Source organism: Musca autumnalis, unplaced genomic scaffold (genome assembly GCF_047663935.1).
Source record: "Musca autumnalis isolate F117 unplaced genomic scaffold, ASM4766393v1 scaffold_4, whole genome shotgun sequence".
Taxonomy (NCBI): Eukaryota; Metazoa; Arthropoda; class Insecta; order Diptera; family Muscidae; genus Musca; species Musca autumnalis.
Window position 1 is genome coordinate 155415382 of NW_027411977.1, and position 19763 is coordinate 155435144.

Below are 19763 nucleotides of genomic sequence, written 5' to 3' on the forward strand. Positions count from 1 at the left end.
AGTTTTACAATCGTTGAAGTTGAGTTTCAACATTTAAAAATTCGGGGACAGTTGACCCCCTGCCACAAATAAATTTCATAAAATTATGCGCTCTTAGGTCGAGTTCCATACTAGAGTAATTTTATCAATTTGCTGTAGTGGGTAGGTAACTCGATTTAAGAACCTCTATAAAATGGGAAAGTTTTTAATGCAAGTTTCAGCGTGTGGCAAAAGACTTATATCTACACTGATGTGGGAAATAATAGATTCGCAGTCTTTTCAACGTTTCTGAAACACTTCTGCAAAGTGTGTTATGGCGCATTTTGCATTTTTATAATACTCGTATTTGCAACATTTGTCAAACTTGTGGTTCGATGTTGTATTGGGCAGGGCAGATATGTAGTAGACTCTTGCAGATCTGGAACAGAGCAAATATATTGTCCTATAAATCGAACATTTTCGCTAATTTCATTTCTTTGAAGTTATCTTTTTTGACAAGGAGTAAACAGAATTTTGTATTAAATAGGCTCCTACTATGCTTAGAATAATAAAAATTTCTGAAATGTATTTGATGTCATAAAATTTCAGGAGTCTATTTAAAAATAATGATGTAAAAAAGTTTGCATAACAGTTGGTACAATTAATCTGATTTTAATCTTATGCTTGAATTGTGAAATATTAGAATTTAGATCAATTTAATTATTTTGCTATTTTAGGAATTAACAATTCAGAGCATACATAGTTCAAGGAAAGTAATAAAACCGACCAAATGTTACCAAAATTCCCAGATGCGAATGCATAGGATTGGAAAATAATTAGATACGTTTTTGGCTTACCTTACAGTCGTAACGTGATGTGACGTATGTGTTCTCGTCTCTTTGTGCCGTGTCGAATAACTAACCACCGTTACGTGACGTGTGGCTGTCCGAACCACTTTTCGCACACGGCTACGGCCATCGCCAACCACCACCACAATTGGGGGTTGCTGTTTATCTGATCCATATTGTAGAAATGATTCAGAATTTGGTTTGTCGTATAAATCGGTTTCTGCCATAATTCTTGACTATGGCATAACCCAAAAAAGTCAATGTGAATTGTTACTGTTGGTCAAATTTTCTGCAATAATTTTTCTTTGGTTTCTTTCATTTCTTTGATAATGGAGCACAGGTCCGTGCGATAACATTGTTTTCGTTATTAATATTTTATGTTCGTAATGTGAATATATCAACGTCGAGTGCAGAGTTCCTAAAAGAACCGATAATGAGAAGATGTTCTTAATCTTTTAATATTGCTCCAACAAACACTCTTGTCGCCATGGTTGATACGCATAAATAAGATGCACAAACAAATGTGAATACGTAGATTTAAAAATGTATATAAAGTGTACTATTTTGTTAAAAAAAAACAGGTCGAAATTGAGAAAATCTTAAATTGGTGTTAATTGTTTGATTTTTTTTTTAAATAAATATTCGACTAACGATGTCAGGATTAGTCCACACTCCCATATAACATACATATTTGAATATCGAAATTAATTTCCTAAGCAAAAACAAGTCGAAGTAAAAATTATCTACAACAAACAATTAATTAGTGGATATGGGAACTTTGGCGTATGGATAGTATTGACCTATATTTTTAACACGGAACAAAGAAAAAATGTAACTTCTTCTGGTTTTTTTACACAATGTTTTAATCTTTCACTGCCGAAAACTAAAAGGTTTAAAAACAGGGTAAGTGCACCAACAGTAGGCATTTTAAGGATTTGCCTCATTTCAATCCTTCGTCATTCCGAGTAAATTTTTCCAATATTCTCCCAGGAGGTAATAATGTTACAAATGTTAACGTGAAAATTCTTTTTTATGCCGATGACATTGTACTTCTGTCTGATTCTCCCTCTGGACTGAAAAATATGATAGATGTATTACAAGATTACTGTTTTAAATGGAGCCTAAAAGTTAATCTATCTAAGTCTAAAATATTGATATTTAGAAAAGGGTCAAGAACATTAAACTTAAACTATAATAATCAAGACGTTGGAATTGTTAACAGCTACAAATATCTCGGGGTTGACATTTCTTCCCAGCAAAAATCCTCATTACAAACCTCCTTTCCCACCCATTATTTTAACAAGGGCGTGTCGCGCGAAATATCTGGTTATTGTGTAACCACAGAACAAAGTAGATGGTAACCACTGAAATAAGTAGATACTGAGAAGATTCTGACTACTTATTTCAGTGGTTACAAAATAACCAGATATTTCGCGCGACATGCCCTTGTTAAAATAATGGGTGGGAAAGGAGGTTTGTAATGAGGATTTTTGCTGGGTTACAACCTTTCTTTCAAAAAACATCTTAGAGAAAAACTGTGTGCATCAAAAATTACAAAAAATTCTACTTGGTCAAATATATCAGTAATCCAAAAATTTCCCAAAAGAATAAATTAATATATAATATTTGAGTCCTGCACTAAGTTATTAATGTGTTACGGCGCCCAGGTATGGGGTTACAAAAATACGACGATGTTTAAAAATTATTATTATATTATTAACACGCCGAATTATATGCTATATCTAGAAACTGGTCTAAATTCATTATTCTCGTCCACGCTCAAAACGCAGAAATTATTATTATTATTATTATTATTATTATTATTATTATTATTATTATTATTATTATTATTATTATTATTATTATTATGTTGTCATCTCCTCTAATTTTTTCTAAAGATTCAATTTTCGGTTGTTGTGAAATACGCACACTAACAAAAAAACTAATTTTCAATATAATATATGGTCTTAGTTCAATGAAATTTTACACAAAGTTAGCTGACACAATGGTTGAAGCTTCCGTTTAAATTATTTTCAAATTTTATTTCAGTAATTTTTGTTATTCGAGTTCAAATACAAAAGATGCCGACTACTGGTACTTGCCGGACTTGGGAGCATTTACCCTATATTCTAAGTGTAATAAGAACCAATGTAGCATTCTTAATTGCTCGGGACTTATATCAATGAGTGCATGCTCAATAATATGGAACCTACCACTGTGGCTCCCAATCTTGTATAACACTTTCAATTTAGTTTGGATCATGGTCTAAGAAGTAAGAACAACATTATTGTTATAGGAATATAGGTGAAAATGACACATCAAGGCATTGGTGAAAATTACATGTCAATGCATTGGTTAAAATGACATGTCAAAGGTTTGGTGAAAATTACATGTCAACGCATTAGTTAATATGGCATGCTTAGGATCCAAAAAAGAACTTCATCTTTTGGGGGTCACGCTCATATAAAATTCATGAGTGAAAATGACAAAAAGATGACATGCCAGATCACTTGCACCCATGATTCAACTCATGATTTGTCATCGAACATTTTGCTGGGATATTACGACAGATGCAGATGCAAAATTCACAAAATAAGCACTACGGAAGCCCTGAAATATAAGATCTTTTCCGAAATAGACGAAAGCTTTTAGATAAAGACGAATGGTTCGTAAAATTTTACAAGAACCAAATTTTGAACGTATACCTTTTAATACGAACGAACAGACAAACATTTTTACAAAAACAAGCTGTTAGTCTTGATTAGCTTCGATTTTAATTTGATACGTTTTTTTATTTCATATCATTTTTATGCGGCACTTTCTAGGACATATTAGAAATCTATTTATTAAATTTGAGAGGCGAGGTTTCTTGTTTGTTACGCCATTGTTTGCATTAGAAATTGATCTTACATTAGCTTCGTTCTCGTACTTTTTTATTGGTAAAAGTTGCAAGAGTGTGAACAGTCAAAAATTACTTCGACATTCAAATTTATGCAACAACATATCAACATATCAGCCATGGCACAATTACCCAGGTAGTGGTATCAACCAGCTGTTTGAATATGAAAAGTCAAATCCCTTTATAAAAAAAATTATTTTTGTTGTAATTTCCCCAACAACATAAAGAAAATTTTGACATAACATATTCAAAATTTTACGATGCCACTACCTGGGTAATTGTGCCATGGTATCAGCCAACCAGAAGCCACCAACCACGTTACAACATTTTCCTCGCGGTGTTCGGTGTCATTTTTGTTTAAAAGAAAAGTGAACATTTTGCAACTTTTTGGAGTACGGTACCGTATTTTTGAGAAAAAAAAAATGTGGTGGAAATTGTAGAAACTTTTTTTCTTCGGGAACACAACTACAATTTGACATAAAAACTGAAACCTTAGGCGCATGCCTAAATACGTCCGTATTCCCAAAGCGTTTGTGGTGAAAAAAGTAGAACCCATGTATTCTTATGAATACTACCGAAATACGTCGAACTTATTTTATTTAAGGGGTTACCCCTACTTGTCACTTTCAAAAAATCGAAAAAAAATGTCGCAAAAAATTTCAAGTCGATCGGAGCAAAATTGTCTGAGATATGAGCATTGGAAGGCAACAATTTTTTGTGATTTGTATGCAGCATAGAAACTTTAAGCGCGTGTTTCTCGAAACGGCATTTTTGAAGTCGGTGGAATTGACCGATCTTAGTATGCTTTGGCGAGCTCAATAAATACATAAAAATTTAAGCGAGACAGATTTTTTTTAAAAATAGATTTTTTAAAATTCTTTTTCGCTTGAAGATATACGATGATCGGCCCATCCGTTTTCGAGCTATCTTTGGCACCACAAAACGATTTTACAGAAAAAGGGTTTTGCAGATAGCCATTTACCACAAGACTATCCAATATTTTTCAACAACAAGAATTCCAAAAGTAGTATAAGATGTGCTCTTTCGGAAAAAAGAAAGAACTCTTCAAAAAACGTATAGTATGTTTTGTATATATCGTCACCATAACTGCCCGAAGACGTAATCCACAAAACCAAAACTTTACAGGAGAAGCAAAAAACGTTATAAAATGAAAAACTGTTTTATGGAATATTAATCTTATGAAGGCGAGTATATGGGATATTATCGATCATATACGAAGGGGAATTAGTATTGAAACCAAAACCGCTGAAGTGCTTAGTTTTGAGAACCTCCATTATAACAAAATCTGCAATATTATCCCATTTTCCGAAATGCCATTTCTTGAATAGCATAATTGTTTTTGAACGTAGAAGCTTGAAATTTAGCCAGAGCATGTATTTTTAGCTTTAGCTTTATGTATCAGATTACGTCAAAAAACGAATTTCGATTTTCACGTCGGTTACGTCTTCGGGCATTTATGGTGACGATATGTATGTACATATGTGTGTGTTTTGTATTTTGAAAACAAAAGCCAAACAAATCATGAAAATCAATTTATTGTAAAGGAAACATATTTGTGTCTACGAATGAAAAAAAATGTTTAATATGTTTTAATCACGGTTTTGTGTTTTAAACGGAATTTCGGTCATAACATATTTGGGTAAGACGGACGCCCCAAGAGCGCTTTTGTGGTAGGATGGTGAATTATTTTGGTACGTCGCGTTGAATATTAGGTATGGGCATTAAGTTTTGGTTCTCGAGCCAATGTTCGGAATTATTGCAAAAATTACATATATAATATTTATCCGAACTTCGCCTTATTGAAAATAACCGATAAATGTAATGAATTCGCTGAATTTTTCCTGCTTCAGTGAAACGGACCTAAGTCAACAACAGAGGTAATTTAAATACATATATTCTTACAGACAGGGACGTAGCCAGGATTTCATTTCGGGGGGGGGCCCACCTGACCAAAATTTTGAAAGTTCATGTTAGTGAAAATTTCTTATTTAGCAAAGATGTAAACCTTATTTTAGGCTTATATTACTGATGAAATAATGTTCATTACTATATTTTAATTAAAATGACGTAAGACCTCTAGGCCAATGTCCCTTGTTTTTTTGACAATATATCAGAGTTAATATATGTTCAAAACAATAGATATATTAATAATCACATATATTTTAGGGTGCATCATTTATCAAATAACTCACAACTACAGTGAATGTTATGTAATTGAGTGATATCACTTTTTCTTTTTTGTCTTTTATCACGCTGCCGTGTCAGAATATGATCAATTTCGGAAATCCAATCGTTGTTATTGTCATAAAGAAACCAATTGTAGTTATTTTCCTAAGTATATTTTGGTGTCCAATCGTAGATCTTATCGCAAAGAATTTCTGAAGGCTGATAGTGGTTTTCTTGATAGAGAACTAATGCTGGGCAATAGTGAGTCTATCCATGATGAAATTCTAGCACCCAATCGCGGAACAATGGTCGGACTTCTCTTATAGAAATTCTGGTTTCCTATCGTGGATCTTCTCATAAGTTGATCAGGAACTAGGAAAACTCTGGCAACTAGTCCTTAATTATTTTAAAATGAAATTCTAGCACCAATCCAGGTCTATACATGTATACATTCTTTTAGCAAAAATCCATAAAAATATGAAATTAATAAACAAAAAGACCTCTCGGGAAACGCTTTGCTTTTTTGCAACAAGCGTTCTCGGGTCCCCTATTACTACAGTGCAAGTTTTTTCAGGTGCAAGTACATACTTCCAGAGAAAATGGCCCGAGAGCTGTAAAAGACACCTACGGCAATCATGTGTAGTGGTTGGTGCGCACGACAACTTTCTAACCGGATACTGCGTTGGTCCAAACTTTGTTTATCGCGATATTTCTGCGAGCCTTATATAATGTTCGAAGATGGTGATTTTCGGTCTGGTATTTTCCCTCAAATTTCAAGAATTTTAGCTAAAGCGGTATGTGCGATTTTTCCTGAATGGATCAAACTTTGGATTTAGTAATATTTGGTCCAAACTTAGTTTAAGCTCGAAAATGGACCACATTGATGAAGAACTGAAATAACTGGTGGGCGCAATAACTTTTACAAGGAATGACCCCCAAAATAATATCTACTTCCAAAATAAACTATGTTGGTCCGGTCCATTTCTTCAGGTACCTTCTCCGCAACACTTGTGATCAAGGATAAAATCCATATTTTGTTGGAAAGTTCATCACGGTGCTCTTGAATCAAATTTAAATGGAAGGTGCTTACACCTGGGAAGTTTTAGCGGATTCTGAAACTACAATGTTCATAAATGCTAAAAATCAAAAATCAAAACAACAAAGGAGTTGAAATTGGGACAATTCAATTCAATTCTGTATCGTCTCCTTATAAAACAATGTCATGACTGCAATTTCCCAACTTAAACTTATATATCTAAAAAATGGTACAAACTAGGAAAAATTACATAAGCCAGTCTTGTAGAGATTTTTCACAGCTATAAGATTTTCTCAGGTCCCATGCCGATAAGACTTGGCGTATTCAAGCAAAATCGCGAAACCCTAACAAAAAACCTACAAATGTAAACTGCGCTTCTTTATCTCAAAAATGGTACAGCCTGAGAATAAATCATAAACGTCAATCCTGTAGAGAATTTTCACAGCTACAACATTTTCTTTAGCTCCATTTCATAGAACTTGCGGTTTCTAAGCAAAATCGTGAAAACCTAAACAACCCCTAAAAATGTCAACTTGAATCGCGATTTATTTAAAAAGCACTCCGGCGATTTTTTTTTTTTGTTTTTTGATTTTTCTCATCTATGAACATTGTAGTTTCAGAATCCGCAAAAACTTCCCAGGTGTAAGCACCTTCCATTTAAATTTGATTCAAGAGCACCGTGTCATACGTCCCCAAATGGCTACACAATTCTGAAAATCTCCTAATACATAGCTTTGGGTTAAGGGATTTTGGTTGTGTAGCCGTTGTTCGATCTGTCCATAGATAAACGTTTCAGTTCACACAGGCTCAGGTTATATTCCTGCCCGCAAAGTCGGCTGATACTTGTTGAGATTTTGACGAAGACCAGTTTATTTATATCGTTTGTCGTCACAAAGTCCTTTGTCGAAGAAGGAAAAAGGAACATTTCTAGAAATGTGTATCCATTGAAAGTACTTCCCAAAATGCAATTCAATGAGTAATCGACAGAAAAATCCCTGAAGATGAAATTCAATGTAATTTCGAAATATTGGAAAAAACAATATGCAATAAATAAAATATAAACTTTAACCTCAATAATTTTTATTTTACTATCATTCGAAAAGTCTAACAAAACATAAAAATACGACAGAAAAATCCTTTTTTTTTGTACAATAGAGATTTACTAATTTGTAGCAAGAAACCAGTTTCAAATAATCTCAATGGGCGACACTGCAGTGGAACAGAATTATATCATAATAAATGGTTGATATAGTTTTTTTTTGCAAATTTCAAACATAATAAAGAATTTGTATTTGTTATGATGTTCAAAATAGTTCATTACAAAAGCGTGTTAGAAACTATATACAAAAATTTAAAACCACAAACATTTAGCAACGATTTTATCTTTTATTGTTGAATTGCTTTTATCAAAAATTTCAAATACAAAAGATTGCAAGAATGTTTTTTCTAGATGTTGTTTATAAGCCAAAGTATTGTTCTGAACTAAGTAACACTTGCAGTCAGCCTAAAATTACGAATAAACGCTTAAACAACATCTTTAAATTTAACAACAACTATGCGGAAAATTGCTCAAAAAGCCTAACGTTTTCATTAGTCTTTATACTTTCAAATATGTTGGACAATAAGTATACCAATGTAGTTAAATAATTCTCTGTAATACTTCCTCCAAATACTTTACATATTTCTTGAAAAATTTAAAACATTTTAAAATTGTATTCAAAAATTAAAAAAAATGTGTACGTCGGTGCTTACAGAGAATGTGTTTTTTGAAGCATTCACATTAATCGTGCCCGCCTTGGGCACAGAAAATTTCTTCGACAGCTTGGCAATAAAAAAAAGGGATCACATAGCTCTGAACAAGGGAGTGTAAAGTCGGCCTATTTTCGTTTATATTAAAAACGTTTTTCTAAAATATATTTGTATATATTTTCTCTTTTTACCATAACGATGATAATTACAAAACTCGTTTATTTTTTTAAATCTGTGTTTTTATTCGGTACCGAATAATTATTGATTTGTTAGAATTAAAGAAAGTTGATCATACATACTGTACCGGTAAAAACTATAGCAGTATCTTTCGATATTTCACAATTATTATTTCTATTTATATTTCTTTCATACTTCGAATTATTCTATTAACAGTTCGTCTAAAGATCATGTTGATATAATATTGAAAAGCATAAACGATGAAGTCTTATACCCAGTCTTATGTTTCATATTGAACTAAACCAATTTCTAAAGATTTTATGCATAATTATGCTGTTTTTTATTTTATATATCGATTTCAAGCATCTAACAATCGGCCCTTTCGGCCGAAAAAATTAAGTATTCGCACTAATATGAAGTATGGTTTTTCCAATTAACTTTTCATTTGGAAAAATTAGGGAAAATTATAATTATAAATTATATATACATATAACCGGATTTAACAAACCCACTGGGTTTTAAATGTCAATTCCATTACATATACGTCAAACAAATCCTCATGAAGAAAACCCTGCAAAAGGCTATAATATAAACATGGCCTAACAAAGAGAAATACATATTAGTGCTATAATATTCACCTTAGCTGTGCAAGCAAATTCACCCTTCAATGTTAACAAAGATGAGTTAACACATCTACGTGAGTGTAAATAGAAACAAAGTTAAAAACAAAAACCAAAACCGAAACGTGTAAACTCGATTTATCTACAGCCCCGTGACATTATATAACAACAAAAGTAAACATCCAGGTGTTATTCGTAGGAAACCTGATTGGCTAGCGCAATTTTCTCTAAAACTCAGCCGTTGTTTTAGAGGTTAAATGCTTCACATCAAAATGGGTGTGCGGTACTTTCCTATTTTCCCTTTACATTTAAAACATATTCCTAAATCTCCCTCCACTAGGGGTTGGGAATACCCGGGAATTAAAATTTTTTATTAACGAGATTTTTGAAAACTGAATTCAGTATGCCGTTAATGATTACTTTGGAGCAAAATTAAGGATAAACTTTTTACATGTATAAAGTGGCCAACTATTTAGGGACACCACATTCATTTTATTATTTTACTCGATTTCACCTCTAATATTTGAAGATTTTTATGAAATAAATTTGGTATACATATAAGGTATTGAATTCCCTTTATGTGGGGGAAGGTCATCCCACAATTCGGAAAATGTTCTATATTCGGCTGGCCAGCTAATAAGCGACACTAGTTGTAGAATCAACTTTAACGTTCATTAAAGCACACTTTTTTACGAGAATTGTGTGTAATTAGTTATTTCACAGTGGATTCAAGTGATTTCATGGTTTACTCGCACCGCACCGTTTTTTATCAGAATAACATTTACCACAAGGTATTTAACTAACGCAGCTGTTTTATTTCCTCTGCATGTTTGGCAACCCTAGAAATAAAAGTCTGCTCAATTCCAGTACTGTGCCAAATACAAACTCTTGCGAAAAGCTATGAAACCTACCATTAAGCCGATTAACAAACAAGCAGCCGTGTTGGAGTCGACTGAACAAACTAAAGTAAAAAGTGAAAACAGCTCCACTGACCAACCGATCGACCAGTCATCCCCATAGGAGAATAATTTTAAGAGCGCACAACAAAGTGCGAGAGTCAGTTTGTCACCAATTTTGCTTGTAGAGTGGTTGTTACATACATTTTTACAGAGTCCACGTACAAAATAATACAAAAAACATCAACCACAACACAGCGACCCGAACGAAGCTTAGAGTACGATCAATAAATAGTAAGTGGTTTGTACCTGTTAGTATGCAACGTAAGTGTACGATGTGTATGTAGCAATAATTTGACGATTCTAAATGGTGGCGTTATTATTATTTTCTATAGCGGATCGTTTGTTCAATAATAAAGTCAATTTTTAAGATTTCTCGGTTTACGTGCACTTCGATTTCACTGTCCACCATGAAAAGTTAATCGTTCTCTCAAATCAATAATTCATATTAGCTCGAGCCTGAACGGTGTGTCCTAAGAAACCACTTGTAGAGAAGTTTTGCATGGCTGAAATACTCAGATAATGACGCCAACATTACTAAGAGATAGAGGCATCCTTGGGCATTTCTTTCACCAACTAACATTTTATATTGCATAAACACCTGGTCGCAAAAATGGGCTTTCCTCGTTGGTACCCGTGTTGATCAGTGCAAGAAATTTCGAAAAATACGATCGCGGTGCTTCGAAAAACGTTTATAAGATGGTCCCATGTGACGAATCATGAATCACTATGCGTATGAGCCCGAAAAATACCAGCAATCGCAGATGATGCTGTTGTAAAAGCGCTCAAAAACCAAGTTTTGGAGGTGTCTCATTCGGAGTGAAAAACGTGATTCAACAATTGATTTGAGCGCATGAAAATATGTAAAAATTGTGCTGCAGACAACTTAAGAAAACAATAAAAATATTTTTGATGATAAATATTTGCCTATTCATTGTTAGGCCAGAATCATACTATACAAAATTAGAGGAAGCAACCAACTACATAAACGTACAAGTTTAAAAACAAACGAGGCATTCTAGGAGGGTTTGTTAAAGGTTAGAATAGCTAGAATATATGTATAAAAAAACATACATATTTTATTCTTTTCTTCACCGTTTCTAGTTTTTATATACCAAACCGTTCAACATTCAAACAGACAATCAACGACAAACGACCTAAGATCTCGGTAAAAAAACTTTCTGCAACATATAAACGATTCTTGAGTGTAAAAAACAAACAAATTTTTTAACATTTTTCTTCATCTGAGTTGCCAAACCGTTCAAATGATCTCACAAAACATCTTTCTAGAGCATATGGTGCAAGTATTCGAGGCAAAAATCCCAAAAAATCATTTTTTTTACTTCCTGTTCAGGCCCGAAAATACCAAACCATTCAATAAGATGAGCTGGGAAAAATAACAACGATTAAGTTTTTTGCTAGTCTAAACCTTAAACCTCGATCCTAGAATGTTCGTATGTTCTGGAAAGTTGTTTATTAATGGCCTGCTTCATTAAGACGATTCGAATACAAATTCGTTCGAACTACTACCAAACATATGTCTTTTGAAAAATATTTCATTCGCTTTTGTTTTCAATCAAACAAACATTTGCTACACTAACAGAAGTTTGGTAGTAATTCGAACGAATTTGAATTCGAATCGCCTTAGAGAAGCAGGCCATTTTGTGGTTGATTTGAGTTTTAAATGGTTTGGACCAGAAACGGAGATAAAAACCACAAAACAATGTATGTTCAGAAAGTTTTTGCGATCTTAGGTACATTTTTGTAATTGGTAGTTTCTTTGAATTTTGAACGGTTTAATCTATTGGCCTAAACCTGAAAAAATATGTCAATTTTTGTTCTTTATAAGAAGAGCTACAACTCTGCATCCGTACGTAAATCAAACTTCTAAAGGGTTTGGAAGATATGATCCTGACAAACTGTTCCCTTTTGAAATCAAAGACTGACAACTTTGAAGCCCAAAACCACGAAAGTTGATGAAAAACGGCAAGACAGGTGTCTCCTCCTTTTTGGGGTTCTATCATGCTACGGTGTCAGAATATGGTTAATAATTTTTGTGTCGTATAGTGTAATAACAATTTTAATAGTAATTTTGCATTTGTCGACATCACTTTATAAAAATCCATTTATTTCATTGAAACCTTAAAAGTTTTTTGTTTCTGATTTCAAAAAAAACTTATATGTCGTATTATAATATATTATACGTATGGAATCTACTTAATTTCAAAGGTTTACCGGGCATTTCTTTACAAGAGATTTGTCCGGTATTGTTTTTGTCGTTTTTCGACTTACGAGAGGTGTGATTCCGTTCAAATGAGGTTATCTGAAAAATATACGCTTTTCTAGATTTTCGCGAAATGTTTTTTTGAGATATTAACTCCGATTTTTCTTTCGATCGATAAAGGAAAGTTTCCTTATCAGATTCCGTGAACTCCGAAATTACCGCTTAAAAGAGCTACAATTGAAAAATAATTTAACATCAATATGAATTGCAAAGTTAAATTATGACAAAGACAACATCGACTAAAACAATCGAGTGTTTTGGATGCTGATTAGATTGAAAGATATGAAAAATGTATATACTGTGACCACGTCCAAATATACCGTCTTCGAAACATATCTCTGGACGGAATGTATACATCAGGAATAAAGATATAAGATGTGTCACACAAAAAAGTTTTGGTCCATTTAACCCTCTAAGTATTATCTAGTCATCGTGTTAAATTGTCAGCATCTTCTTTATCATAATCTCAAACCTTACACAAAATCGGATCGACTATTGTTGCGACGTACAGATCAGGTAAGAATTATGTACTTGCTCCATTTCACCCACTAAATATTGTAAGATCATCACAAATAATAACTTCTATTCTGGCTGGAACCCGGTCCAAAATTGCGGCCTGGCGTTTTATTAAAATTGTTAATCTCTGCGTCACATGGCTAAATCGTTTTATCTCGTATAAGAATATTTTATGGTGTTACATGAATTTTCGTAATATCGCGTATTTAAACCAATGTAAAAACACTATCTCCAGTGCAATAAACAACAACAAAATACACATGTGTTTGCACCCGTAAGATAAAGTTTTTGCAAAGACAGTCCAGTGCTGATTTAATTTTAAAAACTTATATTATTTACAATTGCACGAACCAAACCGAAGGACGTGAAACAAATTGCGTTAATTTAGGTGTACTTAGATCGAGTTCTTCAATACAGCAATTTCATAATTTTACTCTATTGTGGAAGTCGATCTAATAACGCATAATTTAACGCAATTTGTTTCACGAAATCACTCTAGAGTGATCATCGACATACGTAATGAAAACCCGAAATTGCGCTCTGTTTTAATTTCCTAGCGGTGGCTTCTTCAAAATTTCTGCATCTTATCTCTATCTCTCTTACCACAACTAATACACATAATGTTTTGCGTAACTCAGGCCTAAGCAGTCCTATAACTCGAGGACGGAGAACCCAAACACACACCCTGTGTTTAAATCTTATAATAATCGTACGATAACCATCAAACGATACCTTTACTAGAGTTGTGCCAAAGGAACTATATAGACCACTTCGCAGTTCCAATGGCCCACATTTTTTTGAACAAACTGCGTATACTTAATATCACACGTTATATTTCATGATGTTACTCATACGTTTTGGTACTAGTACAAGAAATTAGATTATCCAACCCTAACCTTTACATGAAGAACTACAAAATATCAGATTGTAGAGCGCACACAGTGCGCTTGAACTTACTTTAAATAAAAGGAGCTTTTATTTAATTGTTGTCTTATTAGGACGACGGTCATTTATTTGTGAGAGTTTTTATTTAATTGAATTAATTGAGCTTTCATGACCTAAGGAGTTTTGTATTGAAAAAGTGATATCAAGCGAAGTACACACACATCCAACCAATATTGCTACGATCGTTTCGCTGGTGGTTTAGTTGAGCTCATCAGGCATATTTAGATGTGGTGCTAGACAAAAGCTGAGTTTGAAAACTTGTATATATACTAAACTTATTGCAAATTTGCAGTTGTGAAGTATTTTTACTATCAAGAGCCTTTTTACTATCAAGAGCTTACGCCTGGGATTTTTTTGCGGATTCTGAAACTACAATGTTCATAGATGAGAAAAACAAAAAAATCGTATGTTTACCTGTTAAGGCAATGATAATCATGTGCTTTAATTTTGTTATTTTACAAAAACCTTCTGATGAATTAGCTCGTCTTGAAAGAGAAAAATAACGAAACAATAGCCGGAGGAATTTTAAATAAATCGCTGGGATTTTTAAATAAATTGGGAATTTTTAGGATTCAGGATTTTGCATTTAAACCACAAGTCCTATCGAAGGGATTAGAGAAAATCTTGTAGCTGTGAAAATTCTCTACAAGATTGACCTTTATGACTTTTTCCTAGGTTTTACTATAGAAGTTCAAATTGAAACAATGTCATGCACGATGCGCCTTAACCATCTTTAAATGAAAAGTGCTTACACCAAGTTTTTGCGGATTCTGAAACTACAATGTTCACAGATGAGAAAAATAAAAAAAAAAAAAACAAAAAAATCGCCGGACATTATTTTTTGGCATAAATCAGTTTAGACCACAAAGACTATTTTCGTCTTTCGTGAATACATACACCTGTGTATGTCTACACATTATTGTTGCTTTTGTTACCCAGAGAATATTTAAAGAAAGAGTTTTGTATTGAACTGAATCAATAGTTAAATCTCGACACAATAAAACTATATACATACATATTCGTACATCATGCATACAACATATTCACACTGCCATGTTTAGACGAATAAACAATTTAGTCAGTCATTAAAATTTTTTTTGATTCATTGACTAGGTGAGGGGTAAAAACGTGAAATCACACTGCAAATGACAACTGAATGCATATGTGGATGGTTTTCAACCTTGATGAAATAAAAACAAGTTTATCTAGCTTTAGTTTAGCACGGGCGGAAAAAGTAGTTTGCACGATTTCATTTTTGTTCATAAAAATTATCGTAAAAATGCTTTAGCTAACGATGAAATTCTTGGCCGGAATGTCTAAACTGGAAAGATGGCAAATGTCAAATACGACTAGAATCGAACGAATTCAATTGGGGCATAATTCTTTAAGTAAAAACTTTTACGTGTGAAAAACAAAGTTTTTTTCATGCAGAAAAAAACAAACACAAATGTATACAAAAATAAATATTTAACGTTAATATTAAACCTTCTGTTTCTTTTAGAGATCGCGTACACAACATAACCCGCATAGCCGTGTGAGTTACATGATGAGGGAATACAAGTTGCAGTATTTCAGTCAATTCATAAACCAAATCTACGTTTGATGGACGATGGATGTTCGGAAAATAGTCTATGTCAAAAAGTCAGCAAAATTCTATTTTTGCCTGGTTGATATTTAGAGTTGTGCCAAAGGAACTATATGGAACTATCTAGTTCACTTCGCAGCTCCAATGGCCCACATTTTTTCTTTGAACAAACTGCGTATACTTAATATCACACGTTATATTTCATGATGTTACTCATTCGTTTTGGAACTAGTATAAGGAACTAGAAACTAGATTACCCAACTCTATTGATATGGGACCTTCCTTATCAACGATTCCGACCGGAGTGTCAGTTGTTCATATCCATATCATATTGCTGAGGGAATTTGTCATTGCCCAAAAATGTCAGGAATGTAACGTTTTTGTCTTTCTGTCACTGTGGTTCTATGTTAAGATAATTATAAATTACAACAAACCTATAACCCTGTATTATCCATATTCAGGGTTTCGTTTTCATACAACATATTACACTTTATGAGAATACTTTGATCGATTTTATGTTTAACCCAAAAAAAATTATGGGAGGTTCGGCACTATAATACACTCAAATGCGGCATATAGCATTTGCACAATTACCAAACAATCTACTAAATATTGAAAAAACAGCAAACATTTTCAATTGTGAAATGAATTGTGACATTATGTACAAAATTGTATTTTTCGTAGTTTGTGTTGTTTTTGTTAATATGTGTTGCTTGTGTTGGAGAGATGGCATATTTATACATGGAATACATGTTTAGCATGGCATTCCTAATTGAAAAAACACATTTTGTTTTATAAGCAATATGTATGTCTACTGTTATTGTTATCTTTCGCAATAAGTCGCGCACTACTTGAAACCAACCACAGGGCCAAAACTACAGACATGCGTATGTCTGTACATACCCTGTAGGAAATGTCAACAGTGAATCTTTACTGGCTCACCAGTACTACTGACCAATTGTAGACAACTCAATGTGTTTTCCTGTAGACCTTTTTTATGAGCTTGTATTCGAAAGTCTCTAGTGACATTGGAATTGGTATGTCAGTACAGTAGAGTAGTGGGACAGATATTGGAGCTAACGAAGGGCTACATGGAGACATTGGTATCAGAGTTTCACTATATAATAACGTAACGTTTAGATCTACGAAATCCACTGCATATATGACTAGGATTTATTTGACGTATACGTAATGGAATTGGCATTTGAAATCCCGTTAAACTATTGTTTAAATTGTATATTTTATTAATGAAAATAAATATTGTTGGCAACATAATGACAAGCTACCGTAATAGGTGGCAATTGTGGTGACATGTCGACACTTGAACACAGACTACAGGGTATGTATACAGTTTGTCAACTAAAATTATTGCAAACGATTGCAATTTTTAAGAATTGTGATTTTCAATTACGAATTACAACAAAAAATTCTTTCAATAATGTTGGTTTTTTGTACATATGAGTTGAACTATCTGTTTATGACAATACTAAGGCAATAAATGCAGAAATCGGTAGGAAATAACAAAAAACAACAGACAAAAAGGATAAGTACCTGTTTTTTTGGTGTCAGGTAAATAATTCCAAAATGAATGAACGTGCAATAAAATATAACTTATAGGCAGTGTTGTCGACAGTTTTTGATCGGAAATCGTCAAAAAATTCGGAAAATCGTGAACATAGACCAAATCTTTGTTTGGTTACCGTTTAATGCGATTTTTTCGCTGATAGTTATGACAATGAGATATACAACCCACAGCAGTAAGTCTAACTTAAACTCACTTAATTACCGTCATATAAATGGTTTCACCAGATCAGAATTTTCCCTATGGTTATCAAGTTTGCAATAACGCGTAAATACAGTGCCTGTTTCGAATGAAAGCTTTGCTCAAATATTGTCTGATTGACAACGTGAACGTCCATATTTGTCGGTCCGTCACGTCCATTATGGTTGTTACTGACTAACTGCACTCTTTAAGAGGGTAGAAAGCTGGACTCGTACATTTTTCACAACGAATGACGAATCGTCATTTTCCAATTTTGGGCCAAAAAATCGTCAAAATGACGATAAATCGTCAAATTCGACAACACAAAGACTGAATATTCGGAAAAAGACAATGGGCGGCAAACATGTTTCGGAAGATATAATACAATTGGTCTACTCCAATATAATCGCTGAAATCACCTTTCCTAAGCTGAGAATCATGTGCAACATCATATACTGCGCCAAGAGAGAACGAAGGCTCATACTGAAGGCGTCACTTGGCAGACCAAAAACAGTGAAGCCATTAATTGAAAGAAGAATAATAAAAATATCAACGATAGACCCCAAACAAGCCCCAGAAAATTGGCTCTTCTAACTGAAAACGATTTTGAAGTAAGTGTGTCAGATGAAAAACTCAGAAAAGTGCTACATAACAGCAAGTATTTATCACAAGTGGGTAGAAAAAAGCCATTGCTCTCCCAGCAAAATATAGACAAGCGATTCAGATTTGCTACATAGAACATTTCACATCCTCTGGAGTACTGGGATGACGTTATATTTTCCTATGAGACGAAAATTATGTTGTAGTATCACTATGGATCCCAAAAAGTATGACTAAAATCTTTCACAGCCCTGGAAAACAAAAAATTTAATACATACCCATGATACACACCGCAAAGCATGGGCGTAGCCAGGAATAGCTAGGGAGGGACAGCTGCCCCCCCCCCCCCCCCTAGGTCCTACAAAACAGTTATTTTGTATGTAATAAATTATGAATATTACGAAAAAAACAAGCATCAAAAATATGGTGTCGAAAAAACCGGTTTTTCCAAACAAAACGGTTTTCGGTTTTCAGAAATTTTCAAAACCGGTTATCCGGTTTAAACCGGTTTTGTAAAATAGGTACAAAATTGCTTATAATTGATAAATATTTGATTAAAAATGTTCGGCTAGGGGTAAATTAAGTGTAACGACTTCTTTATTATGATTGGCACTATGCGCCCACGACTTGGCGTAAAAGCAATAAATAATAATAATACTTCTTTATTATGTAATTATCTCATAATATCCCTGTTATTTGACATTCGTCCTCGAAGTGGGGACAGCAAAATTAAGACTGAAATTGTGCCCTTAGAACAGTGTCGCCCAAGATTTACATCAATGTTTTAGTATATGTGTATGTATGGGTGAAAAAAAAAACCAACAACCACATGATGTTTTTATTCACGCACACTGTAAGTGAGAGAGAAGCATATGCAAAAACAACTCAGTGGGCGCCCTCGCTATACTTCATTGCAAAGAAGCGCGTCCCTGCCTTAGAATAGTAAAAACACTTACATATAAAAAATTGTGTACCAAAAGAATTAAGTTTACATTTCATTAAGTCTAGACTCTCCCTCTTGCGTTGAGAGCCTCAAATTATCGTGCCCTTTATAACTATAATCTTAAATTCGACAAGTTCTTAGTTTGCTGTACTAATTCAAAAACGTATGAGTAACGAAATTCAAACTACCGTGTGATATTACGTATACGCAGTTTTTTCATAGATCGTTCAACTGAACTAGATTGGCACAACTATACATTTTACACAAAATATTTTCCAAAAGTAAAGGTATCTGACATTTACAACTTTGCATGTATCTTGTGCTGCTTAAGTTTAGTTTACTTTCAAGAATACAATTTTAATTAAATATTAAAAATGTTACTACTTTTTTAAAACCGGTTAACCAACACAAATAACCGGTTTTTTCGGTTAAACGAAAATGACGTTTTTGGCGAAAACCGGTTTCGGTTTTGTAACTTAAAACCGGTTAACCGGTCTCGCTTTTGGACACCCTAATCAAAAAGCATTCTTGGCTACGCACATGCCGGAAAACTGTCAGTTAGGGTATGGGTTGCATATCAAGCAAGGGCGTTGGAAAATCCGGATTTTGGAGGAAACAATGACAAAGAAGGTTTATTTGGATGTTTTAAAAATAATTTAATTAACAGCGTCAAAAACTTTGGGTTCGTTGACCCTGAA

The 19763-nt window shown here is 33.5% G+C and overlaps 1 protein-coding gene across 9 annotated transcripts in view; it reads right to left on the minus strand.

The window, feature by feature from the left end:
• Positions 1-19763, minus strand: part of LOC141402457 (uncharacterized) — a 130714-nt gene that overhangs the window by 27382 nt on the left and 83569 nt on the right. For 4 of the 9 annotated variants that reach the window (XM_073983765.1, XM_073983767.1, XM_073983768.1 and 1 more), the window contains one exon: positions 816-1224. The exons of the other annotated variants lie outside the window; for them this stretch is intronic. In XM_073983765.1, coding sequence (XP_073839866.1) covers positions 816-1033 — 218 coding nt within the window. In that variant the 5' untranslated portion in view covers positions 1034-1224. The remainder of the gene's footprint in view (positions 1-815; positions 1225-19763) is intronic. 9 annotated transcript variants of the gene reach the window in all.